At 50.4% G+C, this 27,002-nt stretch overlaps 10 protein-coding genes across 10 annotated transcripts; 4 read left to right on the top strand and 6 right to left on the bottom strand.

The window, feature by feature from the left end:
- Positions 1–547: 547 nt before the first annotated feature.
- On the top strand, positions 548–4,182 carry IAR55_006753 (uncharacterized protein; the record flags this gene model as incomplete). The annotated part of the gene is made up of 9 exons (XM_066949833.1): positions 548–794; positions 868–970; positions 1,033–1,657; positions 1,712–1,915; positions 1,978–2,625; positions 2,694–2,995; positions 3,064–3,198; positions 3,267–3,422; positions 3,582–4,182. 9 exons carry the CDS (start codon positions 548–550, stop codon positions 4,180–4,182), a joined length of 3,021 nt encoding a protein of 1,006 aa, XP_066799525.1.
- A 322-nt stretch (positions 4,183–4,504) lies between these two features.
- IAR55_006752 (uncharacterized protein) lies at positions 4,505–7,480 on the bottom strand (the record flags this gene model as incomplete). Its single annotated transcript, XM_066949832.1, has 11 exons — positions 4,505–5,131; positions 5,289–5,334; positions 5,408–5,462; positions 5,560–5,673; positions 5,810–5,848; positions 5,955–6,098; positions 6,238–6,286; positions 6,362–6,395; positions 6,511–6,613; positions 6,723–7,285; positions 7,353–7,480. 11 exons carry the CDS (start codon positions 7,478–7,480, stop codon positions 4,505–4,507), a joined length of 1,902 nt encoding a protein of 633 aa, XP_066799524.1.
- A 467-nt stretch (positions 7,481–7,947) lies between these two features.
- Positions 7,948–10,185, bottom strand: IAR55_006751 (uncharacterized protein; the record flags this gene model as incomplete). Its single annotated transcript, XM_066949831.1, has 11 exons — positions 7,948–7,974; positions 8,031–8,237; positions 8,374–8,413; positions 8,466–8,734; positions 8,804–8,902; positions 8,960–9,077; positions 9,129–9,263; positions 9,327–9,408; positions 9,489–9,617; positions 9,746–9,777; positions 9,863–10,185. 11 exons carry the CDS (start codon positions 10,183–10,185, stop codon positions 7,948–7,950), a joined length of 1,461 nt encoding a protein of 486 aa, XP_066799523.1.
- A 448-nt stretch (positions 10,186–10,633) lies between these two features.
- Positions 10,634–11,973, top strand: IAR55_006750 (uncharacterized protein; the record flags this gene model as incomplete). The annotated part of the gene is made up of 8 exons (XM_066949830.1): positions 10,634–10,651; positions 10,714–10,734; positions 10,799–10,838; positions 10,955–11,059; positions 11,132–11,202; positions 11,257–11,278; positions 11,362–11,495; positions 11,572–11,973. 8 exons carry the CDS (start codon positions 10,634–10,636, stop codon positions 11,971–11,973), a joined length of 813 nt encoding a protein of 270 aa, XP_066799522.1.
- A 206-nt stretch (positions 11,974–12,179) lies between these two features.
- Positions 12,180–13,425, bottom strand: IAR55_006749 (acyl-protein thioesterase 1; the record flags this gene model as incomplete). Its single annotated transcript, XM_066949829.1, has 6 exons — positions 12,180–12,352; positions 12,433–12,508; positions 12,589–12,863; positions 12,979–13,080; positions 13,138–13,153; positions 13,213–13,425. 6 exons carry the CDS (start codon positions 13,423–13,425, stop codon positions 12,180–12,182), a joined length of 855 nt encoding a protein of 284 aa, XP_066799521.1.
- A 282-nt stretch (positions 13,426–13,707) lies between these two features.
- On the top strand, positions 13,708–15,397 carry IAR55_006748 (uncharacterized protein; the record flags this gene model as incomplete). The annotated part of the gene is made up of 3 exons (XM_066949828.1): positions 13,708–13,940; positions 14,063–14,492; positions 14,648–15,397. 3 exons carry the CDS (start codon positions 13,708–13,710, stop codon positions 15,395–15,397), a joined length of 1,413 nt encoding a protein of 470 aa, XP_066799520.1.
- Positions 15,398–17,182: 1,785 nt separating this feature from the next.
- IAR55_006747 (uncharacterized protein) lies at positions 17,183–17,895 on the bottom strand (the record flags this gene model as incomplete). The annotated part of the gene is made up of 2 exons (XM_066949827.1): positions 17,183–17,781; positions 17,853–17,895. The coding sequence occupies 2 exons, from the start codon at positions 17,893–17,895 to the stop codon at positions 17,183–17,185; spliced, it is 642 nt and encodes a 213-aa protein (XP_066799519.1).
- A 946-nt stretch (positions 17,896–18,841) lies between these two features.
- Positions 18,842–19,479, bottom strand: IAR55_006746 (uncharacterized protein; the record flags this gene model as incomplete). The annotated part of the gene is made up of 2 exons (XM_066949826.1): positions 18,842–19,302; positions 19,374–19,479. 2 exons carry the CDS (start codon positions 19,477–19,479, stop codon positions 18,842–18,844), a joined length of 567 nt encoding a protein of 188 aa, XP_066799518.1.
- A 596-nt stretch (positions 19,480–20,075) lies between these two features.
- IAR55_006745 (uncharacterized protein) lies at positions 20,076–22,915 on the bottom strand (the record flags this gene model as incomplete). Its single annotated transcript, XM_066949825.1, has 8 exons — positions 20,076–20,941; positions 21,008–21,060; positions 21,112–21,203; positions 21,256–21,683; positions 21,750–21,991; positions 22,042–22,233; positions 22,304–22,420; positions 22,506–22,915. 8 exons carry the CDS (start codon positions 22,913–22,915, stop codon positions 20,076–20,078), a joined length of 2,400 nt encoding a protein of 799 aa, XP_066799517.1.
- A 2,358-nt stretch (positions 22,916–25,273) lies between these two features.
- Positions 25,274–26,488, top strand: IAR55_006744 (uncharacterized protein; the record flags this gene model as incomplete). The annotated part of the gene is made up of 4 exons (XM_066949824.1): positions 25,274–25,293; positions 25,366–25,498; positions 25,559–25,795; positions 25,913–26,488. The coding sequence occupies 4 exons, from the start codon at positions 25,274–25,276 to the stop codon at positions 26,486–26,488; spliced, it is 966 nt and encodes a 321-aa protein (XP_066799516.1).
- Positions 26,489–27,002: the final 514 nt, after the last annotated feature.

The following is a 27,002-nucleotide window of genomic DNA, read 5'->3' as shown; positions in this document are numbered from 1 at the left end:
CTGCCGACTCAGGTCACATTCGGCGATCAGGTAAATCACAGGTGTTAGTGCTCGGTCATTGGCGGCAGACGTGGCATTGTTTTGATGAGGGATGTCTCGCAGATAGCATTTGGATTTCGAGACGCAGCTTTGGAAGCATTTTATGCACGAAACTCTTTTGTCATGTACCACAAAGCTTGACACAATCTTGTCTACAGTGGCTCCAGATCGTCGCGTCTCACCAAACGAAGTGACCGAGTCGAAAAGAAAATGCACCCAAATGTGTTCTGAATTGATAACAGCGGTGGCCAGGCGTATCTGAACCTCCACACGCTCACCTCCACAAAGATTTCTGAAAAGACACACCAGAATCATCATCATCATCATTGTCATCGTGTCCACATCACACAGACGATTGCGCTGTTGCACAACCATTCCTCCACATCCCCCTGCGCAGCATAACGTAGCAATCAACACCATCCTGCTTCTCCGCCTTTCCTGCAGAACCGGCGGTCTACCCGTCCGTCGTTCTCTCCCTCTCCCATTCCTGCATCGATCGTCCGCCTCCATGGCACCTTCCGGCTCCTCCACTGTCAATACGGAAACTTATCAACCCAATTGGCATATCCGAGCAATCACAGCACCTGGTCCTGACTCCGATCTCTCGCTGCATGTCTCTTTCGACAATGCTAGATTCTTGTTCGGATGTGGGGAAGGGACGCAGAGGGCTTTCACCCAAAAGCGATTGACAATGAGGGGGTTGAGTGGGATCTTCATTGGAAGCGGCGAAAGCAGAGGCAGAGCAGGGCTTGCTGGTAAGCAGACTCTATAGATTTTTCAAGATCTCAAGAGGGCGGACCTGAATTCTTGTTCGATTGTGATTTCTAGGGGTACTCATGACCGCCGCCGATGCTGGGATCGCGAAAGTCGACATCGTCGGTCCTCCCGATATCTCGCATTTTTTAGCTACACTGCGGTCATCAGTTGTACGGTAGGTGCCTCCTACTCCCTCGCCTGTTCGGAAAGTATACACGTTGATGATATTGATCTTAGTGACTCGATCAACGTTCAAATGCATGCCTTTCCACGAATAGCTCCTGACGATGAAGCCGTTGAGATGTTCAAATCACCCAATGTCACCGTCAGAGCGATCAGTCTTGTGCCTTCATCCTCAGCAGACCAACTTTCGGATTCTCATGGAGGTGGCTCCTCATCTTACCTACGTTACGAACCTCATTCTCACAACTTCCGCCCGTCTCGACTCTCACCTACCGACACTCAAAAATGGTGCGACCAAGTGGTTTCCGACATGTTTCAAAACGGGTCGCAAGTCCGATCATTTCGACGTGCGTCTTCCCCGCATAGATCGCCTACTCGGCCCATGAATCCACTCCTCAATCCCGATGGATCGCTCAATGCGGCCAGATCGGACACTCGCATGCCTTTGCCCTTACCTAGTCGAATGGATGTTGAGACGCAGATGGTGTACATCTGTCAAGCACCAGACGTGAGAGGGAAGTTTGATGTCGGCAAAGCGAATGCATTAGGTGTGCCGAAGGGACCATTGAGAGGGCATTTGACAAGAGGAGAGAACATAGAGGTGGTCGATCCCACAGCGGAAGGAGGCAAAAGGGTGGTCCGGCCAGAAGACTGTCTGGTCGGTGGTGGACCAGGATCTGTGAGTTCTCATCGCAAATCGATTGGCATAATGGCTGAGATCTGACCTCACCAGGTTTTGATCGTGATCAACTGTACCGAGGCTACAATGCCAAGTTTGCTTGCCAATCGTACCTTGGAAGAGTATCAGGAGCTCCAGTCCCAGCCGGAAGGACGCATTGCTCGACACGTGCATATGATCGTGCATCGGGTACCCAAGACAGTCTGGCAGAAGCCAGAGTATCAGGCTTGGATGACATCTTTTGGCAATCGGACACAAGTCAGTCCAGTTTGCTGTCACGTAAGAGCTGTCAGGACTCAGCTAATCATGCCGCCTCTTAGCATCTGATCGCTGACCCTGACAACTCGCCCGATCACACCGTCTTCAACTCTGCTGCCTGGAATACTCTTCAACTGTCTCTTCTTGATTCCGAAATCTTCACCCCACCTTATATTGCATCTTCCACCCCAGAGCCATCCTCACCCCTTCCGCCGAACACCAATTTCCTCGTGCAGGGCTCGTACTGCCGAATGCATCCCCCTTCACCTGCTTCGATATTGCCACACCACGAGAAAGACGTACCTTTCCTTGTCATCGCTGCTGAAGGCGACGTGGCCCGAGAGACGATCCTTTCAGATATGCCTGAATATGCGCAAGCGTGCAATGCTGCTCAGGCAGCTGTCAGAGCAGATCCGAGATCAGGGACGCCGCCTGCCTCTCAAGCTGGAGACGACATTGTCGTAACGACTTTAGGAACTGGAAGTGCCATTCCTTCGAAGTATCGGAATGTTTCTGCCACCCATCTGTCCATTCCGGGTCTGGGAGGCATACTTCTTGACTGTGGAGAAGGGACTCTCGGACAATTGAGACGGAGATATGGGAAGGATAACGTGAAAAATATGTGGAAGGAGTTGAAGATGATTTTCATCAGTCATATGCACGCAGACCATCACTTGGGTTTGAATGTTTTGCTGGAAGATCGATTCAAGGTGAGTCAGCTGGTTGTTGACGTTCCTCAATCTGGAATGCTGTCGAGCTGATGTTTGGCTTATGATAGCATGGCATAACCGATCCTCTGTACATCATCGCACCACCATTCATCGCACTAAACATGCAAGAGTCGGCGTCATGGCAGTATCATGCTCCATCGCGGGCAGCGCTCGAAAATGTAATCTACATCAACATCAATCGTCTCGGATCCCAGATCGAAAATGAGGGTTATAATGAGCCGGTGCCATCGTCTCCAGAGGTCACAGAAAGCAGAGCGATCGAGTATTTCGAGAGAGAGACTATGGAAGACGGGACGAGAGGGGTGAAGAGATGGCCATTCGTGAACGTACATGGCTTCTCACCAAGCGTGTAAGCTAGACCTCACTGAACCTCTATCGGCGTCGAGCAATTGCTAATGCGGCCCTATCGAACGGTAGTCATCGGGGTCACGGGATAAGCCTGAGTCGACTAATGATGGGTCTAGACTTGAAGTCGATCTGGGCACCGACGGTTCAACATCGTGGAAAGGCTTTCGGTCTCGCTCTCGAACATCAATCAGGGTGGAAGATTGTGTGAGTGTTGCCACAAAATATCGACATAAAGTGAAATGTCGTTGCTTACCATCAGCGATCTGTCACAGGTACTCAGGCGATACCAAGCCCTGCCAGAGCCTGGTTGAAGCTGGAAAGAACGCTACGCTCTTGATTCATGAAGCGACTCTGGAAGATGACAAGCCAGAGGTGGCAGCTGCTAAAGGTCACAGCACGTTCAGTCAGGCTATCGATATTGGCAAGCAGTGAGTGATTGGTCTCGGTCATTGCCCCCATTGGACATGATCTCGCGGATCGGCTTGATTTCTTTCTGTCTTTTTGATGTCTTTCCCGGATCCTGCTGTTTTGTTATCCAGACGCTAGTTGTTTCGAGCAGAGCTGATGGAGCTGCTCGCGGATCGCAGGATGAACGCCCGCCACATCCTGCTCAACCACTTTTCACAGCGATATCCCAAACTGCCGAAACTACCAACACCAGCTCCTATTATCGAAGTAGGGAAAGTTGTCGGACAGCAAGATATCGCTCCCCGACCAGTCGTGTCGATCTCATTTGATTTCATGTCTATCAAGATTGGTGACATGTGGAAGATGGCTTACTACATGGAGCCGCTGTCTCTACTGTTTGCGGAAGCGGAAGAAGAGGGAGAAGGGGAAGACCGTGTCGTAGGAGCAGTCGAAGGGGATGTCAATCCCACTTTGGATGGGAGTGAGGTTGTAGGGGGGAAGAACAAGAACAAAACCAAAAGTAAAAATGGTGATGAGAAGAGTAAGCCAATGCCTGGACAGGGGAACGGTGTAGAAGGGAAGAAAGCGAAGAGATCGATGAAGAAAGAGGCGGCTCGAGCGGCAAACAAGCCGAATGGTACTGGCAATGAAATCTTAAACGGGAAGAGATCGGATGGCAGTGGAGATGGATTTTCGGAGAAACGAGCCGGGAGTCCGACGTTGGTCGAGCCTGAGGCGAAGAGAAGGTCGGCAGATGGCGGAGTGGAAAGAACTACATGAGAGTGTGGGGAATGGATGGGAGGAGAAGCGTTTTTAACGGCATGTGTTATACCCTGCATTCGGATAGGTATACCACGACATGCACCGATCTTAGATTGTGTTAAGGCTTCGGTCATCGCGATGACTTATCTGCGAGGCGGATCAGGAGGACTGCTCCTCGTAGGGATAGGAATGCCTCACAGTGTATCCATGTACACAATACAAAACATCCTGTACATCGGTATACTGAACACGTGAAAAAGGTGATCCATTCTCCCAGGTATGATGCACACAGCTTCATTGTGACAAGTCCCTGAGTGGTAGAATTCATTCCGACTTCATCTCAACATCCGACCGTACCATCACCCAACCTCCTCTTACCTCTTGAACAAGCGACATCGCGAGCCGTAACAGTGACCACCGACGTCTCTGCCACTTCGACATACACCTTTCCGCTCGAGGTGAAAGTTGTCGTCACTTCGCCTTGTGTACTGGACGCAGACTTGCTCGCTTCTTCTGCCACTAGATCGCTATCGGCCGGAACTGGAGCTGGAGTCGATGTGGGACTGATTGTCGGATCAGGAAATATCCCTTTCGTACTGCTGCCGGCGACCTCGTTCGTAGGGGTCGGGTTCGTCTTGGACGTCATTGCAGCTGGTCCTGCCTCCTGGTCATTATCCGTGGCCTTGGCATAGGTGTTCAAATCATGGCCGACGCCTCGGACAGAAGTTGACACTGCTGATTTCGGATTCGTCACACCGCCACCACCACTACTACTAGTATCACCGTCCATGGCCATCGCCACAGGCTGACCTTTCGCAGCTGGCCAAAATCCTTCTGGCGCTTCCTTCCCCCCATGCTTCACATTACCTTTATTATTGCCCGAACTCGGATCGAGCGACTTGGCACTTGATACGAGAGGCGGATCGAGGCCAGAGCCGTGACCACCTGGACAGAAGGTGATTGTGTACTGTGATGATGGACCGGAGGAGAAAAATCATCACCAGTCAGTGTACCTGTAACTTAACGAGCAAGGGAACAACGGAGATTGTCGGAGACGTTGCCCGGGTATGGTGAGAAGGCGTGGTAGTCGACGTCCCTATGAGACGTTCAGAATCTCGACTGACCTCGGACTTGCTACTGCATGCAGATACAGCGTCGGGGTACAGATCACTTCGAGAGCCGGGAAAGGGGAAAATCAACACCTTCTCTCTTCAGGGTTCGTCCCGTTGATGGTCTAGCTCACTCAACAGGGTATATGTACGCGTTATGACACATCTTCTTTATGGCGGTATAAAAGGCTTGACGTCCAAGAGATCCAATCGCAATAATCAGCTTCCATCTCCACCTGTTCATCTGGAGTGCGGAGTACCGTTACGGTGACTTGCTTTGACTCACGGACATAGGTATTGGGACAATTGATCGAATCGCCAACTGCCACGCCATTCTTCTGACAACAAGCAGGATTATTCCCCTTGTCTGCTGTGATCAATTTGCCGTTGATCCCGTCCTCTGCGCAGACAACAAAGAGATCAGCTACTCCGTTGTGCAATATCTACAACGGTTGACGGTATAGGAAGGGCATGTCATTGAGTGCCAGTAGGGGGGTCATGGACGAAGATTGACGTCTTCACGTAGTGGCACTGACGAAATTGGATATCATTCCCACAAGCAGAATTGCAACTCCCTGCGATGTGCCCCGAGATAAGACCCTATGATCTCCACCCGTCTTCCTTTTCTTTTTCTCTTTGTGCTTTTTTTTGGAGCACGTCAGAAAGGAGCCAGCCACTCACAGATCCTATCAGATCCTTTGGGATAGACCAACTTGGGATCACAAGCGTTGAGCAGATCCGTACCGACACCGCACGATCCAGTCATGCACGAGGGGTCTGAGGAGGTTATCTCCATGGGGAGATTGTAGCCTTCTACGATGGAGACTGGAGATGTACAATTCAGTATAGAAGTCGCCAGAAGTTGTAGGAGCGGGGTGGTAATGTGTATGCAGAAGCAGAAACGCATGATTATAGATATGATCCAGTCAACACAACCTGGGGTTGAACGACGACAGTCACTCACCGTCGTAGTAATCGAGTTGACCGCCATTGGCCATGTTGAATTCGGCGAGCTACGCAAGGCATCATGAGTCAAGCAAGGCTCTAATGCATAGCTATGATACGTTTACCGCAATCATGAGACTCACCGTGGCACCCGGCGATCCATACTTTGATCCGTCACTGCCCCAGTACCCCCAAAAAGAAAATCAGCATGCTGTACCAGCATGTTGCACCAGCACCATGGCCGCCACAGACAGTCTTCCGAATGAGATACTGCCAAGCAGACACAACTCACCATTCCACTTTCCCACTTGTGCATTGGCCCACAATACAACGCAACCCATCCCCGTCTTTTGTCGAACTACATCCCGTCCGGGCCCAGACTCTCCCACCGGTCCCTATCATACGAAACACAAATCAGTAAAAGGCCATCGAACTGGGTCCGATAGCAAGGCACATCTATCCTCGTTATAGATGTGGGACCAAAGACGGACAGTGGTCACTCACAATCGTCAGTCACCCCAAACGTGAACTTTTCCCCTGTCTTCTGCTCCCACCCGCCTGGCTGTTCATCCCCTTGCAAAGTGACCTGTTTACCAGTCGTTGCCCCAACGGCCATATACAGTGAGCCGGAACATTGATTATCGACCGCTATCTTCCTCACTGCTTGACTTTGGGGCAAGGGTAGTGATAGGAGGGAGAAGAGGACGAAGACCTGATTCAGCTTTGAGATAGTGGGAAACATCTTGGATCTTGTGATCAAGTCTTCAGACGACGAGGAAGGTGAGTGGTGTATAGTATCACAGCTGGTTTCTTCCGCCTGGATTAACGGGACAACAGTCAAGCGGTCCACTCTGGAGATGATTCGCTCAATACTTGGGTAGGCATGATATGCCCTCGGCTGAATCGGGAAGTATGCTTGCAAAGGAGAGTACGAAGAGTCGACTACAAGAGGCTCTGGTCGGTGTGGCCGCGGATGAGACGCTGTATTCTGTGCACTTGGACCAGCCAAGCCACCTGCGAGCAGAGTATGTCGAGATACTGGTACCAGAGACGGGATATTGCGACACCTACGAGATGAGCTCAGTACCATCAGCTACATACACATTAATACGTATCATCGTACGAGTACCGTACATTTCGCTGGTGCCACTTTCGTACGCCACACTCCTTTTGACCGACAGATCAAAAGATCGGTTGACGTCCTTTGACTTGAAACTCCTTTGGTCATATCTGTGAAAGGTTCGATGATGAGATCGTGTCATACGCGTTGCACACTGGACAAAGAGGAAGCGGATGCTGCAAAGGTTCAGTACACTTGCACTTGTAGTGCCTTGTGCGCTTGAAGACTGAACGTCGAGTACAGGGATGGGGTTTGAGACAGAGTCAACGCCACATGGTGCTCTTAAGGACAAAGGTCCCCGCTTGGCAATAGGCGACATTTTGCGTCGCGTCGCTGTCACTGAAGTCAAGATAGCATAGGGGCATGTATATATATGTGAGGGGAATAGATATGACCAGCTCGACGGCAGTGCGCGACCAGTGTGTACGAGCGAGCATTCTCGCGTAGCCGAGACGGATAGACAGAAGAGGAAAGGCATTATGCACATGACGGTAGACGTAAAAGAGATCGTAAAGTAGGAACCAGAGGAACACTGTCCAGCAGATGTGACAGCAACAAGCGGGTGGACAGAAGGTATTGGAACTGAGTACGCAAGAGATTTCAGGTAGATCATTTGCCGAGACCGAATCGTTTTTTCTGATTTTTACAGGTTGTCAGCTCAGGTCACAAGTCGCCTCTTGAGGGTAACTCACTGATCCCTTCTCGGGAGTCAGCGGACGACCAGTCTCGACCCTCCTCTTCTTGTCTTCTAGTTCTTGCCTCTGCTTCTCCAGGGCATCTTTCATCTCCCGGTGACGGGCGTAGAGCTCTTCCTCGGACTGCTTGAGTTTCGATTCCTTTTCTTGCACCTTCTGCTGGAAAACCATCTTCATTTCAGCTTCCATCTTGGCGAGCTTGGCCTGCGGGTGGAAGTACAATTAGTATTCGGGTCATATAGGCGCCAAGGAGGCATACAAGCAATGTGTTTTAAGAGGAAGTTTGTGTGATGAGGGGAGCTGGAACGAATGATCTGGAACTTGCGATGCAGACACTCACCTCGTGCAGCGCTCGCTCTTCAGCTTGCTTGGCGGCGGGACTAGAAGGCTATACCGTCAGCTCCTAGTTCCCACTCATCAGGAAGCACTCGCTTGGTCTCTCTGAAGACGGTCTCATCCTGAGAAACACCCATAGCCCTCAGCTTTTCCGTTCGATAATTTTCGTACAGAACATCGTTGGTGTGCTCCCTCAATTCTTCCATATGGGTCCTGACCAGCATTTGTCGAAGCTTGACGAAATCGCAGTGATCTTCGTTGTCCACCTCGATAACTCCCCATGGATAGGCTCGTCCTCGCACTTGACGGCCGTCGGGCAGTTGGACGACGTGATCTGAACCGACAACAGCAAAAGGGACTTTGCTCTGTGCGACGTTGCCAATGAGCGTTTGAGCGCTTGAAGACGGATCGAGGAACACTTGAAAGACACTTACAAGGATCTCCTCATTCTCCTGAATGGTCTCCTCGTCCTCGTCCTCATACTGCGGCGGCACGAAAATCTGGATGCCGTGATGTGCGATATCGGCAAGAATCTGATGGCCTCACAAGTCAATCAGTGTTGTCGAATTGGATGTGACGAGTGTACACACCCTTTGCTTGAACAGTGTAATCTCATCATCGGTCATGGTGTCGGACTTAGCAATGACGGGAATGAGGTTGACCTTGGTATGCAACCTCCTCATGAATTCGATATCAATAGGTTTGAGACTTTTCAACCTATCAGCCGACATTCGCGGGTACAGGCGACACCCAGCTTACGCGTGTCCAGTAGGCTGTATAAAGTAGATACAGGCGTGAATCCTGTTGTCCTCAAACTTGAGACGATTGACGCGGTTCTCGTTCTCGAGGTATTTGTCGAATCGAGACTCGATGTTATCGACAATAGGTCTCCAGCTGGATGGGAGATCAGTCAGCGTGTCTGTCAGTCACGAGCTAACAAAAGAGGACGTGTCACACCTTTCGTCATTGTTGACAAAGTCGCCAAAACCGGGTGTGTCCACCACGGTCAACTTGAGTCGTACACCATTCTCCTCGATATCTACCAAAAGGAAGGTCATACTGTCAGCAGCCCATCATTTGACGCACACCAGTATGCCAGAATTCTGAAGCAAGACTCACCCGCGGAGATGCTTTCGATTTGAACAGTTTTACCCCGGTCGGCGCCAGGTGAAGGGATCGACTTGGGTTGATAGAGCTTGGTTTCGAAAAGAGTGTTGATGAGAGTGGATTTACCGAGACCTGATTCACCTGTAAGGCGGGACACAGATAGAAGCAGTGTCAGTCACGTTGCCATACATTGGTAGGAGTCTCGGAACGCGTCTCGAGTTGCTGGACCGAGTTGGCAGATATCATTGTGTGAAGAGACATGCACGTACCAACAACCATTGCGACGAACTGGAAGCCTCGCCTGTGTTCCCCACAGGATATCAGCCTGAGTCCGCGCACTTCACAGCTTGCAAAGTTGGACATTATGACGCCGGACTGCAACTCACTTGAGACTCTTCCTGTGTACTTGATTGGGCAGGTTACTGAACCCGACCCAGCTTGCTAACTTCTTCCTGGCAGGAGGTGCACTAGCGCTTTGAGCAGCACTCAGTCCTCCCCCCACAAACGATCCGTCCTGTCCACCATTCCCGTAAGAGGCATTGTGGTTGGGTGAGGGTGCTCTTCCTCCTCCATCAATCGCATGACCGTTGGGTGAAGTCAAGTTTGATCTGGCAGAGGTGTCGGCGTACGAAGCATGACCGTTGGGTGAGATGGAGCCTCCGTTGGATGTCGCTGAGAGGGGTTGGTTCTCGTAGTATCCTTCTGACATTGTGACTGTCCTCTCCTGTCTCGGTGTGTGCTATGCAAGGTGGAGACGATGACAAGATGAGGAGGTGACGATTGTATGGTGGTTGGTGGGCGGTGGGCTGGAAGGAAGGAAAGAAAAAGAAAAGAAAGCACAGACCCAGTTCGTGGATTGGACGCGACGCAACGCAGAGCACCGGGGCACCATCTGACCCTTTTCAGGTGCCACACTCGAGCACGTGGCGGGAATATCCACTATATCGCCGTCCGCATCGTTGTGTCGCTTCATGCGCTCGCGATGAATGTTGCTCGACTGCTGCTGATATACATATATCAATCACTCCAGTCTGCTTCACTCCTCATCTTCAACGTATCAAAAGCCACGACGAAAGATACCCGTAGTGTAGTCGGGAGAATCAATTCAGCGTATTCTCAGAGTTCTTCTCAACACTCGACGAGAGATACCACTCAGAATGAGACTTACACCAGAGGTCAGTGAACCTGTTCATCTCCTTCCTCCGACGGTCAACACTAACCCGCATATATCCTATAGTTCGTTTCGAAAGCACCATCCGTTAGTTCAGTCCTACAATCGCGCTCCTCCCTTGTCTGCCTTCATCACGCTGAACATGTAGTAGCATCTCAACCCGCTGAAAGAACGAGAGTTAGAACTTCGAGGTGAGTGGTAGAATACCGGCTTTTACCTGTGCGAGGTCCCGGAAGGATTAGGAGAACAACAGGAGGATTCCGATAGGATGGCAGGACATGGACGCTGATGTATCGACTGATTGTAGGCCTGCAAATACCCGTCATCGAAAATTTGGCTTCTCACCAAGGGACATACGATACATTAAACCTCACCGATAACTCGATCACGGTCTTAGGGAACATACCACTGTGTGCGTTGTCACTGGGAATTCGAAGTGGAAGGAGAGGAGAGGATGCTCACTGACTAGATCTGAACTGTGCAGCACCCCGACTGCAAGCTATACATGCCGCTCAAAATCAAATCACCTCCATCAGCCCATCATTACCGCCAAACGTGAGTCGAACTAACCTTTCCAAGTAGGCTATCTACTGACCTTTGCTTTCACAGATACCCAATCTTGTGACATTAGGTGCGGCCTCGTATTGACCTCAGAGCGCTCCTGCTGGATGTCAACGATAAGAAGCTGATGATCTGCGAATGCTATCCACTCAGTCCTCACAAACAATACAATCACCTCACTCGCTACGCTGGTTCCCCTCGAGACTCTGACCGCTTTACGGCATCTATCGTTGAGAGGGAACCCAGTGACAGAACAACAACATTACAGAGAGTTCGTGGTCTGGAAGGTGGGTCGCTTCGGGCGCTAGCACATGGACCACGCGAAGAGATAGTTCCACTCATAATCTGCTCGATCATTCTTAGGTCGCGAAAGGAAACCTTCATATCCTTGACTTTGAACGAATCAAAGACTCAACACGAGAATCTGCTCGAAAACTGCTCACAGACCCAACGACATCTCTTCCCAATTCTCTCGCCCATCAACTTTCCATTCCTACCACGTCCAGTGTCCCTGGTGCCGCTCTCTCGGCGATCTCAAAGGCGGGAAAAAACGCTGCCGCTACAGGCGGAAAGGGTGCGAAGGGTAGATTGATGACTCCTGACGAGAAGAGAAGGGTTGTGGAAGCATTGACGAGAGCACAAACTGCGGAGGAGGTTAGAAAACTGGAGAGAATGTTGGCGGATGGTTTAGTTCCGGAAGGAGGAGTCGATGAGGCAGTTGCAGCGCCAGTTTCAGAGGGAAACGGCGTCGTGAATGTGTCATGAGTTTGCGAGCGATAGAAAAGTATAAGCTATCATTGCGTGGGCCCACAGAGCCAAGCTCAAACAGACAAAGGGGAAGAAACAGATGTTGTTCTAGATGATTTACGTTCTTCTGCACATCCATGTCGACCATCTAGCAGGACTCTTCCAGCAGCTGTTTTCCAGTAGTCACTTCCAACCGACCAAAATGTTCCCGCGTTGTATCTCTATCACTTTAAGGCCTCTGTTAACCAAGCTTTGAAATCCTCGATCTCCTGAGGGGTAGAAGAGTGACCCATTCCTGGGTATGTCTCGAATCGAACACCGGGGCGTCCAAAAGTTTTGCCGGGAGGCAAGAGAGGAAACCCGAGCTTTTTCAGGAGTTCGACGGAGCGTTGGCCATCTATAAAGCCCAAGTGTGAGCTTACACAAATACAGACTAAGGCGATGGGACAGGGGAGGAGTAACACAGCGCAGACTCACATTGATATCCAACCACTTGATCATTGTCTCCATGACCCCAGAAGATGGGTGTGTCGTGGGCGTGTGGGCTTTTGAGCTGAATAATAAAGTAGATAAGATATCAGCGTAAATCGTCATCGATTTGACCAATCGAACAGAAAACCCAATATCACTCACTTGCTCAATCTTGTGATTCAATGTGACCCAAGTACTCAGCCCCACCACACCGCCCAACTTTCTCTTCGAGGTGAGAGCCGTCAAGATGGAAATTGCACCGCCTTGAGAAAACCCTCCGAGGATGATCTTGTTCTCTGGGATACCGGCATCCACCTCTGCCTGGATCAAGGCGTCTACAGAGGCGACAGACTGAAGGAGACCCTTTTCGTCATCGTGCACCGAGTCGGTGAGCCTGTCGAGGGTGTTGATGTCGAACCACCCGGGGCAGGTCATTCCTACATGATCGATCAGCATACTGCAGTTCTGGGAGGTTGGTACTTGCTGATCATCGAGGCCTATTACGGCGCCACGGAAGGACCGCTTGACGCGCAGAACAGACAGACGACATACCATGGTTGAGAGTGATAGGGATCGAGGGTGCATGAGGCAGGATCCATTTGACGCCAGGGAACGATGACCATAACATCTTGGCAACGGGCAACCAGCCATGACCTGAGGTAGGAAGCGTGCATCAGGCTATCTATTACGCTGGACAGAATGATGACATACCAGTATCTCCAAGACCCTGGCGTCAATCTGTTCAGCACGTATTATGCAAGTCATTATCGTAGTAATACCACTCACATGGAGGAAGATGACCGTGGCTGTATGTGCACCGTTGGGCGCGACTTTGAGATGCTTCAGAGGGGCAATAGCTGCGGACATGGCTTGGACGGGAGATGATTGGGTGTCGATGAGATGTCGAGAACGCGTCGAGATATATAGGAGCGGGAGGAGACAGAAGCAAGCCACGAGTACAAGGATCAGCGGTCGTTTGGCCCTTGTTGCAATTGGCATGTATACTCGAGGAGAAGGAAGCTATACAATGTATGCATAGTAGCAGGTCACAGTGGGACATGACTGTCACAGGCGTATGGCTGCTGCTGCTGCTGCTGTCTCTGCTGTCTCTGCTGTCGAGGGAATCACCGTGGAGCCCCACCAAACTCAAAAGTCTCGATCGATTAACTCAGTGTCAAAGAACGACATCATCCTTTCGTAAAAAGTCCCAATCTTTCACTTTCAGACCTCTTTCAGCTTACCATAGCAGCCATCACACATCGCTTTCCTGGTTAGGATACCATGTCTTCGACCCTAATCCCCCGACTGGCCCACATCCGTCCTCTCCGCTCGTCATCCTCGTCTTTCCATCGATGCTCGGCTCTTCTCTCCACTCGGGCGCTCGCTTCTACTGCTCTTCGCTCCGATATCCTCAATGAAGTTGAGAAACAGTTGCATCCCCGGGAACTCATCGAGAGGAAGAAGAGAGAGTTCGAGGAGAAGTATGGGGATAAGTTGAAACAGAAGATTGAGGCGTGAGTATAAACGACGCTCCCTTCTCAGATATGCCCTTCCTCTGTTGGTGCAGTCCTAGCCGTTGTTAGCCATCCCTCAGAAGCACCAATCCCAGTCAGCGCTGAAACCGTATCGCTCGCAGCGAGGGAGTCCAGGATCTGGAAGAGCTCAAGAAGAAGGTCATTGCACCTAGTGTCCGAGCTGAGCTCAAACGGAGATCACAGAGCAAAGGACGAGCACGGCAATTCGAACCCTCTGCCGCCAACGTTGTCGACGTCGCAGAAACCCCTGTTGATCAAGGTCGGGTTGATCAAGAATCTCTTCCCTCTCCTGCCGAATACGAGACTGCCCCAAAACACGGTCTGATACCAGATGAATCTGAGGAAAGCAAACAGTTACAGTACGACCGTGCTGGCGCCGAAAGAGCTGTTGAGCAGATTCAGAGAGATGCGCGAGAAAGAGATGAGTTGGCCAGCGTCGCAGAATACGAAACTGCTCCCAAAGATGGGCTGATGGAGGAGAAATCTGGGGGAGGGCGGAATCAAGCGGAGGGAGATCGATCAGGGATAAAGGTGGGCTAAGTGATTATCGCTTGTCGCTGTTGCTTGTACCATCCTGTATGAGGCCTCTGTATCTCTACAAAATTCAAAGAGGCCCAGGATGTGACAAGCATGCATGGTTGTGACCTTGTGCTGATCGTCATTCTGTATATTCGATCTCGTCGCAGCCTCTCTCGAGCATCATCAATCTTCCGTTACTTCACTTGACACCCCACGACGCCGCTGCCATCTCTCAGATATGGACTGCATATCACGCAACTCATCCCACAATGTCCTCATCTTTCCTCTCTGCGTCTGTCCCTGCAAAGACCTACAAGTCAATGCTCGAACTCGCTCGTCGGAATCCATTTTTCGTTCTACCTCTCCCTCGACTTGCTGAAGAACCGACATCGGAGTCTACTGCCCCCACTCCCACGTCGCAAGTGAAAACAGACGAATATGAAATGTTCTACCTCCAATGGCTGTTCCACCCAACTCCCACGACTTCCTCTCCACCTAGTCCCGATCTGAATCCTGAACCTTTACCCTTGACAACTAGCATCATCTTCACTCCCTTGGAAGAATTCAAGAAATCAGGCGAATGGGCACAACCATATCTCGTTCTCACGCATTATCCCGATCTCGCCCAAACTCATTCACTCGTCCTTATGCGCGGCGAAATCTCCCCCGCGGCAGCATCATCAGGTTCGGCAGGAAGTCTGTCTAACCCCGGATTCTTGTTATCGCAACAACAGGCTCAGCTTCTAGCTTTGGCGTTGCAGAGGTTTTACTGTACGGGATTGGAAGTGTCCAATGAAGGAGAGAAAGGAAGAGCAGAGAGGATCAAGAGGGCCGAAGCATTAGTGGGCTTTAGAGAGAGACCGGGAGAATGGGATTGGAAGGGACTGGTAGACATGGCTTATGGTGGATTGGTCTGATCGGGATTCATACAGCCGAATAGAGGTCGCATAGTAGATGTACGGCATGCAGTGAGACTGAAGACCGCAGACGACGAATTCTTGGACACAAATTCAAAGTCACATCGGAATTAACCCAACTATGCGACGAGCAGTATTTCCAGGCTACGATCAATGTACAGCATTCACCTGATCTCATTCATCGTTTGCGCAAACTGGTCTATGACGCATGGATGCGGACGCGCCTTCACTCTGTCATACAAGGTGGCTCCTGTACACTGCGCTCTTCTTCACAATGATGTGGTAATACACTCCATCGAGAAACCTAGGCTGTTGTGCCAGATTTCCGTTCCCTTGACCCGTCCCTCATATGATCTTCATGCTTTGGCACGGATTGCCAACTTCGACCTTGTCTCCCACCACTACTCTCCCCACCTCGGTCTTGGGTCCTGTCAGCTGGACGTGAGGAAGAATATCCTGTATTCTGGTCAGTTGTATACCGATTAGACTGGGCTCCACTGGCAAAGGTGGGCCCTCCAGACTGCCCACTGCGATGATTCGATCGACTCGAGGTGTCCGTCGATCGACCGGCTTGAAGGCTGGCCGGCAGTGGCTTTCGATTGTTCAGGGGAATCGGGGCAAGATCTCGGCGCCTGCCCGCCTTATCGGACGGTCCGGAATCCGAAGGACAAAAGCACGACATAGTTCTGAGATGTAGGTGATAAGTGAACGACTGGGTCTGGGTCAAGTCTATCTTATGAGTCAGTATCCGTTCAGGCAGACTGGATGGTAGGCGCACATGTGCAGATGAGAGCACAGAGAGAAGAGATACTCACTGCTACTAAGCTGCAATTGGCGAATAAAGATGATAGGCAATATCGTTTGTTGTGTAATTGTGGAGCAGGTACTGTACTTTGACAGACACCCCAGCCCGTACTCCTCTTTATATATCGCACACTGTCAGCCTATCAACGGCTTTCCACGTCTATACCCCATTTAGCCTTATCGCACTCCCTTGTTCAAGTTTTCAGACGGTTGATGACCGTCCTTTCAGCATCAGGGTTGCCTTCTTCGCCAAACGACCATATCGCGACTCGAAGACCACACACCATGAACGGGAGGCGCTATGTCCAGCTTCTCGCTACATGCTGATATGGACCCTTTGTGGTCGCGATTGGGGATGGGCGCCGGGATCAGACCGCGAAAGGATCACAGGCTCTGCAAAATGCTAAACTTAACCGAGAGAGATAGGACACAGAGTAAGCGAGAGATACTCCTCTATGCTACTGTCCCCCCAACTTATAGTACCTCTCAGCATTCGAAATGTGTTACAGTCTTTCGCTTCTTTGGCTCATCAAACGACTCAATCTCGAGGCAGATTGTCTTGCTATGGGCAAGCCTCGAAAAGGTCAGCATAATATGTACGGGAAGCACAACCCGGCCCCTCTGTTGCCTCTAGTAACAAGTGTGGTCTTGCTGGATTTGGACTACTGTACAGGATAAGTTCAGGGCTGTTTTCGGCATACTGTAGTATCAGTAGAGGAGAGGGAGGGGTGAACGATGAGTACGGCAGAAGGGAAGGGAATGTGCGACTTCGCAACGCTGTGACAACGACACGAGATAGCCTCAGCGTACACTGCAATAGTATACAACCTTGACTCTACTGACCAGACAATCTTTAGAACCTGATCTACGGTAGCTCGGAGTAAATCGTATAGATCTCAGAATTATCTCCACTGTTCCTATCATTCCAATTCGATCCGGACCCCTGCCCACTGCCACCATTAGAATGTGCCCATCCTCCCCTCACATCTTTTCGATCCCAACTTCCCAATACGGATGTGTGCTCCCATTGACCCAATCTGTCGGTTTTGAGGAGAGGGGGGGTATTCGTTGAGGTCTTGGATGCTTCAGGCTTGATGATCCTTCATCTGCGTAGGCGTATGAGAGGAATTTCTCGCCGGTAACAGGGTCTTTACTCGAGTATGAATTGGTATCCGAGTCGATAACGGAGAACTTGGAAGGGAGACCAGTAGTCTCAGGTCTGAACGGGGTGGACTTCCTCTGCCCAATTTTGACCCTGCTCGATCTCGATACGGAACAGGTCTGAGGACTCGCCCGATAATGGCGGAGATCAGGCGTACTGAAACGCGTCGAGCCGTATACGTCATTTGAATATGTGTATCCTCCGATAGGGGATTGCTGTGATAGAGCTCCCCATAGCTGCTGGTGCATGGCAGCCCGAGCGTCCTGTGTACCCTCAGAAGTATATGACTGTGCGGATCCAGATGAGAAGTAGGCGTGGTCTTCTTGCCTTGTAGGAGTCAGAGATCCATAGGTAGAGCTTGGCGTTCTCGATAAGACGGTATCGGATGCAAGATGGGAATTGATGTGCCTCTCCAAGTCTGAACCGGTAGTTTCTCAGTATGACACCACCCGTTCGTTGTCTTCGTCTATTCTACCAGCAGAGACTCACTGCGAAGCAAGAAACTCTCCTTCTCCCTTTCGGCCGCTTCCATTGAGGTAGGGCGACTAGATTCTGATAGATCAGCGCGGCGTCCCGTGTAGCTACTGTCAGAAGGGACATTTAAGTTGTTGGTGAACATCGTCGGCAATTTTGATTTCTGAATGAGCTGCTTTGTAGCATGTGAGCCTTCGAAGATGAGTGTGAGTTTCAGATGCAAACGGATTTGAGACTAATCTTGCTTGTTGAGCACAAGTGGGAGCACAACATCTGATACAATCACATGTGCGCCGTTCTCCTGCACATATGTGTACATCCATGAGTATCGGTTCATCAAGCGCTGCTGAGTTATCGTACCCAAGTCAATCTTTTCCCTTGATGGGTGTAACGCGTTGCTTCAAGTTCCTTTTTTATTCATAACGTCTCATGATTGTCTCCCTGTCATAGATCGTTCCCTACGTATTTGGTCATGAATGGAAACTATAGGCGTGTCTCCAAATGATACAAGTACAGTCAGGTATGTCATGGACGACTGACAACTCATGTGGCTGGTGATCGAGGCGGCCAGCCAAAAAAAAGAAGTGGCGTTGAGGCGCCACGTTACAGATCCCGCTTATACAGTACGAGTACTCGAGTGCAGTACATGTTCACATTCCTTTTTTGTAGTTCGAAGTGGCTGATCCTTTCAAAGCAATGAATATTCCCTCGCAATGATCTGATTGAGCCTCCGAACATCAGTGAGGCTCGCCATCAAATAAGCGTTGTTGGCCTTACGTGTTCTGCCAAACGATTGGGGACGATGTGGTTGTTTAGTCGCCGGAGAGCGTACATATTCTGGCATTGCATCACTGTTCATCTCATATATATGCATCTTCCTCACACTTTCTACAATCGCCACTTAAAACACTGGCATTCTTGTGGTCTTCCCAACTGCCACTGTGACAAGTCCTTGATTCTCCATCAGTTGCCTCCGAATTGACCTCTCCTGCAGCCAGTAAGCTCTATTTCACCTTCTTAATGGCATCTTCAAATTCTACACCGCCTCCCGCTTGCATTTGCAGGAGGGGTACACCACGTCGCGGTTTTGGGTGTTTGATTTCAGGCTCACTATGGACCGTTGGGAAGGCATCGTCAAGGTTGACCTTGGTAGTCAGCTTTTCGACGAACCCCGTCGATGCGGTCGCTCCTTTGGTGCTCGTGCCGGGCCTGGTGCTATTGCTCGAATGCCCAACGGGCGCATGGGAGGTACGTCCAGCCTGCGAGATGTCACCCCTCGAGCTCTCAGTAGGTGCAGGCCGAATGGGTGCCATGCGTCGCTGTAAGTCGAGGATACGTTGTCGCTGCTCTTCCTCATCACGAGATCCCGGTCCAGATGAAGTGATGGAGTCTTCAGACGTAAAGCCGGTAGGCTGCAAGCTAAGGGGCAGATAGCCACTCTGTCTCCCGGCTCCACTGCTTGGGCCTACGTGACCAGGTATATGAGCCTGAACCCACTTATCATATAATCTGAGAGCAATCCAGTGAGTGACTTACCTTGAGTGGAAGGGTCCCTGAGCCCATGGGAGACTCGACGTAGAAGACGCCTCCCTCCCGAGGATCCAGCGTCCGAAACGGTGTCTTGGTTCGAGTTCTTACCCATTGGGGATGGTCTGTGTCTTCGTGTGAACGAGTTATCGTAGGGATGTACGATTGTGGATGGAGAATTATGGAAATGCTATTATTAATGAGTTTGCGCAGGTACTCTATAAACTGCAGGCTTTTTGAATCAACGAAAGTGATATCGGTTGTCAGACCATATCGGCCCAGTAGAGAGCTTTAAATACAGCAGGGTCGCTGTCCTCATATTCCTGGTCCAGGACTTACAGGCGGACTCTAAAACGGATCGATATATCCTTTGGACGTCGTCATGATGACCGAGCAAACCTTTGTCCATGTGGCCCCTGTCTACGCTGCGAGACAGATCTACTCTTCGTTGTCAAGGGCCATAGTCACGCACTGCTTATGATGGAGCCGACTCTACATTACAATCGAAAGCTGAACGTCTGTTCCATTCCAATATTGATCTCCATTCAGAGTGACCCCATCCCCATTCAGGCACAAGCAAAAACATGCTGAAGGTATAAATACTTTGGATGCGACGTGATCAATAGTTATTGGTCTTTATATACATAGAAATAGTGTCCTTAGATATCGTTGGGTCGACCTAGTATTGGAACGTAAATCTCTTTCACCCTCTCAATCCACAACTCTCAGATCGGAAAACGACTTGGTCGAGATCACCTTCATGACTGCGTCCAGCGGGTTGTCCTTCTTCTTCACCTTCTCCGCATCCTTCACCGACCCGCTCCTCTTCTCGACAGGCTTCCCCTCATGATTAATCTCCTCAAAGTCATCCTCCTTGTCGCTTTGCGTGTGCAGGTCATTTTCCACCGGTTCGTCTGCTCTCCCTAGGAAGAACTTCATAAGAGATCCCGAGTATCCGGAGAACAGGGAGACACCTGCTGTGTCTGCGAGGACAGGCTTGGGAGCACCTTCATCCCTCGTGGCCAAGTTCCAGTATACTAACTCTGGCATAGGGTACCCAGCCTCTGTGAATTTGCGCTGTATGGTTTGATGTTCCGTCTCGCCGTACTCTCCTCTAGCGGCTTGGTCGAATTGCATGTCGGAGAAGACAAAGAGCTTCTTTACCATGTCGTCAGGAGCAAGTTTTTCTCTCTTGGCCGTCTCAAGGATCAGATCGAAGACCTTATAAAAGTTGGTTGACATCTCCCAATGAGCTCGAGAAAGAGCAGCTGCTCGATCAGAGAGGGGGAGAGAGGGATCGATGAACTCGCAGGTCGGATTGGATGAGAAGGTGATGAAAGAACCGTTCCAAGGGGGAGCCGCCAATTCGCCCAAAAGTAAAGTGAGAGCGAGGCAAGGCATGATAGGAGCAGGATCTTTCTTCTTCGTCATGGTATAGGATCCCATCGAGCCTGAAACATCGGCGATGGCGAGACAGTTAGAAAGCGGATGCTTGGAGCTGGAACGTATAGAGTCGACCAGTCGAGACCATTGCAGGTCCCCAAGTCGCTTTCGAATAGGATTCTTGCCATGTTCCGCTTGCGTGACTGAGTCTCCATCAGTGTCTTTCGAATAACGGTGTCAATGATGAAAGCGACGCTCACCATCGAAGACAATCTCATGAGGCATCAAACTCGCGCCGGAAATTGAGGCCACTCTGCTCAAGGTCCATCAGTACAGATCATGTGGGTTTAAGCACAGCTCTCACCCTTTAGACACTTTGTCCAGATAGATCTCAAATCGCTCCCTGTCGTGATGAAGAAATGCTACAGAGTTGCGGGCCATTGACCGGGAGGGCACCTGAAGTGGCCATTTAGCTCCTAACTTCGAGGGCCATGCGACTTTGACCAACCTTCTGATAGTTGATCCTCCATGATCCGTTGGACATATTCACTTCTGGAACAGCCAAAGAAGCTCTCAAAGGAGTAAGGATCTCTTTCTGAAGCCTCTGCCTTGCCCAATTGACCCCAGCTCGGGGATAGAGAAACAGCGACAAGGCAGTTGCAAAGAAAACTTGCCTGTCGGCACCATGGGCAGGTGTAGGAACCCACTTTGAAGCATAAGACATGCCAAAGAGATGAGGTGAAGCGTCCCCTGTGAATGGCCTACGCTGTTCGGCGGGGAGAGAGAGGAAATCCTTGTGCTTGTCGAGGAGAGACAAATCGGCTTTAATGTAATCAACGAAGAGGTGAAGAATTGTAAGGTAGAGAACTTGGTATTTTATGTCATTCGCTAGCAAATCATTAGACCGCTCATGCAGCAGTCTATGCTTAGTGGTGCCTACAGATATAGACATAAGAAAGTCAGCGGGCAATGACAGTACGCTTATGGTGGCCACAAACTCACCATCAGGAGCTCTCCATATTTTGGCATGGAAAGAGTCTTTGTCCTTCTTTGCCCTTTTCAAGATATGTTTGAATCCTTCGCGGTTCCGCTTGGATTGTGAATTTGATGTGAGGTTCAGTCTCGACTCCTTGAAGTATTCGGCTTGGAAAGACGGAGCTAGACTTTCGTCGAGAGCGGTCAGTCGCCCAGTGTAGGAAGAGCTGAGTTGACCATTGACATAGAGGACCAGAAGGGCGATGAGACTGGACAGAATCAGCTCACCCAGACAGTGATCTCCAAATAAGAGACTCACTCATCGAAGCTACCGTGTGGACGTGCGGGGTACTGAATCTCCTCTTCGTCGAACACGATATCCCCATTGTCGTCGAGTGCAACAACACCGTCTCCCTTTTTCATCGCCCGCTCTTCACGAGCGTCTCTCTTCGCCCTCTCGCGCTTACCCTCCCTTGGTCGTTGACAAGTAGGCTTGACAATCATATCCAAGCTGAAGGTAAAAGGAGTCAGCAATCAATTGTTCAGCTCAAAACAGTAATTCCATTGAGGAAATAGCTCACTTTTGCAGTAGAGTACGAGGGTGCTTATCCCAAATCCACCCCATGGCTCGGAAGAAGCCGTCTCTGTAGCCTTTGCCCTCGTGGATTGATCTTGCATGGAAGACAATTTTTAAGGTTCTTTACCATGTGTTAGCCGGGCTTTGATTACCGGCCAGAAAAAGGAAGAAGGAAAGCATGAACTGAAGAAGAGATTCGCACTCACGCAAGCGGATCCATCTTCCAAGCTTTCTCGAGCAGGTCAAACAGATGAGGGGCTTCGATCCCGGGTGACAAGTCGAAGAACAGGTCGACCAGTGGTGATTGGCTCGAGTCGTAGGCAAAGGCGCCTTTCTCGGTGAGTATGTTGGGCGCACGCTTCATGGCATCGAGGAAAGGCGCAGAGGGAACAGGGGGGTCGGAAGACAGATCAGGCTGGTCGTGACTATGATCGCCTTCAGGTGCGGGAAGAAGTGTGTCATAGAGCTGCTCTGGACGGTTGGCGAGCAAGGAGAGGAATGCTGGAGGAAGTGACCAATCTTTGGTGGATGCCTTCTTCCTTGAAGATGTGCGAGAGGGACCCGATGTAGGTTGGATCTGCAGCTCCGACATTGAAGTCTGCAGGGGATTTGTCATCTTCCAAAGAGCAAGCACTGGATGGACCTCTCTGCTTGGCCGCTCTGAGAGTGAAGAGAAGAAAGAAGGAAAAACGAATGTGATCTTTATCAAATGGTGCGTATGAGCGGTGCAATCAAAGGTGAATTGACACGAGTGGACCTTTTTAAGCATGCCAAGAGAGCAAGTGTTCCTGAGCGGGGCACCGTCATTCGCCACCCAACAGCAACGAAATGCGACTTTTCGATGACTCGAAGCTGAGCATACCGGAGTAAAGTGACACGGGTCTCTCGACTCGAATAACGGGTTCAGTTCACGAACCGACTCAGTACAAGAGCACGAGATTCGTATTGGAGCCCGTGTGGAACCCCATGACTCCACAAAACTTGGCATTCGACACAGTTCTGTACGACTCTTAAGGCAACGTGCCACATGAACTTTGATCGCGTAGCGACCGGATCTCTTAGGAGCCAACAACCAGTGGATCCTCTAGAGGAAAGTCTACAGAGCACGAACTGATTCCGTCACTCAGTGAATTTGAGTCACTTCATGCACCATAGTCTCCTCATCTGTCCTGGTTCTTCCGCTCGGAATGAGGCTAGGTTCGAGGGCCGACAGTATACGGCAACTAACCTTATGGCAGTTGTCGTGTCGCAACAAATAAGTAGGAAATGGGTAAAGACCATCGCTAGGAGGTGAAGCACTTCTCATGAGGCTATGCGAGACCGCAATCTGGCTTGCCTTTCTTCTATTGGACGGTTTTTGAATCGCTATCTCGCCGCACACGCAGCCATGTGCGACTATGTGTCGGGAAGATCGTTTGCGCGAAATAAACAAGCGCTTACTTCTTATCGACATCCCACTCCACGCTCGATTGGCCGGCGGTACATAAATGCCTCCATCTCCCTGGGCCTTCGGCCGCGTAGCATACTCTTGAAAAATGAAAGCAACACAATCTAAGAGGTAACCAGACTCCCATAAGGAGCGCGTGGTCAAACATACAAAGGATACAATTCCTTTTGCTAGCCACACTGCTGACAACTGTAGGTCAACTTATCATGCATGGCTGCTTGTTGTCCCGTCAAGAACAGAGCCGTGCGTCATCTAGACAGCCTCCCTACGCAAACGTCTGCCTGTTTGAATTGATAGGGGTGTGACCGGCCAGTCCGTTCTGGCCGCGTAGCAAATACCATACACCTGCCAAACTAAAGAGTTTACAACTTGTCCTTCGCAAGGAGGACGCGCGGTCAAATCAACTTGAGGAATTCATTCCTTTTTGATCTGATCCCTTCACGACAAGCGTTGTCACCAGTCTTTGTTGTTGCGATATCGATCAAACAGTGACATCTTCTACTTTTTCATGGCGTGTACTCGGTGCTGCATGCAATGGCGATGTTGATGGAAAGAGAAATCTATAAACTGTCCTAGAATTAAACCTATTGCAAGCACTATAATTCTCGAGGTCTATGAGTACTGAGCACTGCACTCAGGAAACGTACATTAATCATGAACATTCGCAACGTCACAACCAGGCAAAGCTCAGACTGCCCTTGATGAGCCATCAAACTCACCATCGACCCATGACCGCGTAGCAAAAACCGTCAAACCGATCTGCCAGATCCGCTCTTGTCAAAGAGTAACCTTGTCCTCCCAAGGACGGGCGGTCTCTCTCCTCTTCTTTTGCCCTTCTTTCCTCGCACGACCCAGGACGCCTATCCAGAGTGAGATGAGAAGGAAGAGGAGACCATAGTCTAGCTGACTGGAGTCGACTTGAGCCGACTCGAATTGGTTTTGCTTGTGATTTGAGTCGCGAGGGGGAAGAAGCGTTCAGAAACCGGTGGGTGAAAGGGTCTGGCGATATGTATATTCTGACCACGTAGCATGATGATTGTGGCTCGGAGCGGTCATCAAGTATGAGCGTCATTCTGAACATAAAGGCGACGTCAAGGCCCGTGCTGGTATTGAGCTGTTTATTTCGCACAGGAAAACATACATCTGGTTGAGGTCTGAGTGAAGATTATATATTCTGAATGCCAATATAGAGAGAGTCATCGTTGACGACAGTCTCAATCGCATCCATAGTATACCCTATACATGACCTGGTCTCGGCCTGTCTGATCCGGCTCTCAAATGTACTCATGATTACTAGTATGATGAGTGGCAATTGTGCCCCTGTGATGAGTAGCATTACAGCGGACAACCTCCACTAAGAAAGGAGGTTTGTGGGGGCCCAGAAATATTTTTTTGGTGGTCTGCAATTATGAAAAATTGCGTTTTGTGCGCGACCACCATCATAAACAATATCAGGTCAACTCGTCACATCTCTTGCTTCGATAGCTATAGCATCGATTACCCAGAGTTACAAGTGCCATCGTCAATATGTCGATGCTGAGAACAATGTGAGCTCGTTGCTTGCATATACCGCTCGTGTATATGCCATGGCTGATCGGTGTTTCTTGGATGTTCTTCAGAAAACCGAAGAACGCTCGTGTGAAGCGTGCTTTGGACAAGAGAGAAGCTCAGATCGTTGAGAATGAGAAGACTGCGATCTTTGTGAGGGGTCAAACGTCAAGTGACATAGTGAGAAACGCAATGAAGGATCTGGTGCGCTCCCTCTCGTCCCGTCCTCCGTCTTGACGCTGATGTGCCGTGTCGAAACAACAGTACGCTCTGAAACGACCCGAGGCCATCAACTTTTCACGCAAGAACGATATCCACCCCTTCGAAGATGCTTCCTCGCTCGAATTCTTCGCCAGTAAGAACGACGCGAGTCTCATGGTCACCGGACTACATAGCAAGAAACGCCCTCATGATCTGGTCTTCACGCGGATGTTCGACGGGCGGGTTCTGGACATGATCGAGTTGGGTGTGGAGGAGTTGCGGTCGATGTCGGATTTCCCTGTGAGTGACAGACAAGAGAGAAGCGCCTCTTGTTGTACATCGATGTGTTGTCCAATCGACAAAGAGACGTTCCAATCGACAAGAGACGTTCCACTGATACATTGTGTTGTTTTCAAGACCCCCAAAGCTGCACTTTCCGCTCGACCTATGATGGTCTTCCACTCTGACCTCTTCGACACCCATCCCACCTACCAACAACTCAAGTCGCATCTCCTCGACTTCTACAACGGACATCATCTGACTGAGATCCCGCTTCTCAACACACTCGAACATGTCATCTCCATCACCGCCGGTCCCATATCCGACGCGACCCCCCTCCCACTCGTACATTTCCGTGTGTACACCGTCAAACTTCTTGCGTCGGGAAGTCGTGTCCCTCGATTACAACTGACCGAGATGGGACCTTCGATCGATTTCTCCGTTCGAAGGGTCCAGACCGCCGACGAGGACATGATGAAAGCTGCACTCAAGAGACCCAAATTGGCAAAGAGCGATGTCGAGAAGGGCTTGGGTAAGAAGAGGAAGAACATCGAGACGGACGAGATGGGTGATAAGGTCGGAAGAATACATCTCGCCAAACAGGATCTGGCAAAGATGCAAGGAAGGAAGATGAAGGGTCTCAAGGTGAAGAAGTCTGGAAAGGAGGCTGCCGAGGGGGCAGGGGCAGACGAGTCGGCCATTACCGAGGACTAGACTGTTGTATGTATGCGTCGTTCACAGCGAAGGACTGTTCTGGCCATGGGAGCGCCTGCGATAGTAGTGCTAACAAAAGGTACCGGATTTAACCGGGCAAACTTGTTTGAGCGGCAGAAAGTGTAGTCGGAATACTGACCTCATTCATCAATATTATCTCGAGTCTTCTGGTACGCCCATCTCTTATTTTCTGCTCGTCAAAGCTCCGTGAGACCGACTACATCACCCTCATGAAATCAACTACGGATCATAAGGATAGATATCATCCGACGGTTACTGAAATTTGTGCATGGGACATACATCATGTAGTGTTAGACGCACTCACACAACAGCCTGCCAGTTCGTCACCAGATCGTTCTCGACAGTGATATGGTCGTGGAGAATCTAGAGATCGTCAATCCGAACTGGTGGGACTACCTCAACGTTCGTATGTTAGGCTCCACTCACCATACGCGTAGCGAGTAAACCAGAACGACGATAGTCTGAGCATTTGACGGGACCCATATTCAGGACT

This window comes from Kwoniella newhampshirensis (assembly GCF_039105145.1).
Source record: "Kwoniella newhampshirensis strain CBS 13917 chromosome 10 map unlocalized Ctg14, whole genome shotgun sequence".
Taxonomy (NCBI): domain Eukaryota; kingdom Fungi; phylum Basidiomycota; class Tremellomycetes; order Tremellales; family Cryptococcaceae; genus Kwoniella; species Kwoniella newhampshirensis.
This window is presented reverse-complemented; position numbering and strand designations above follow the sequence as displayed.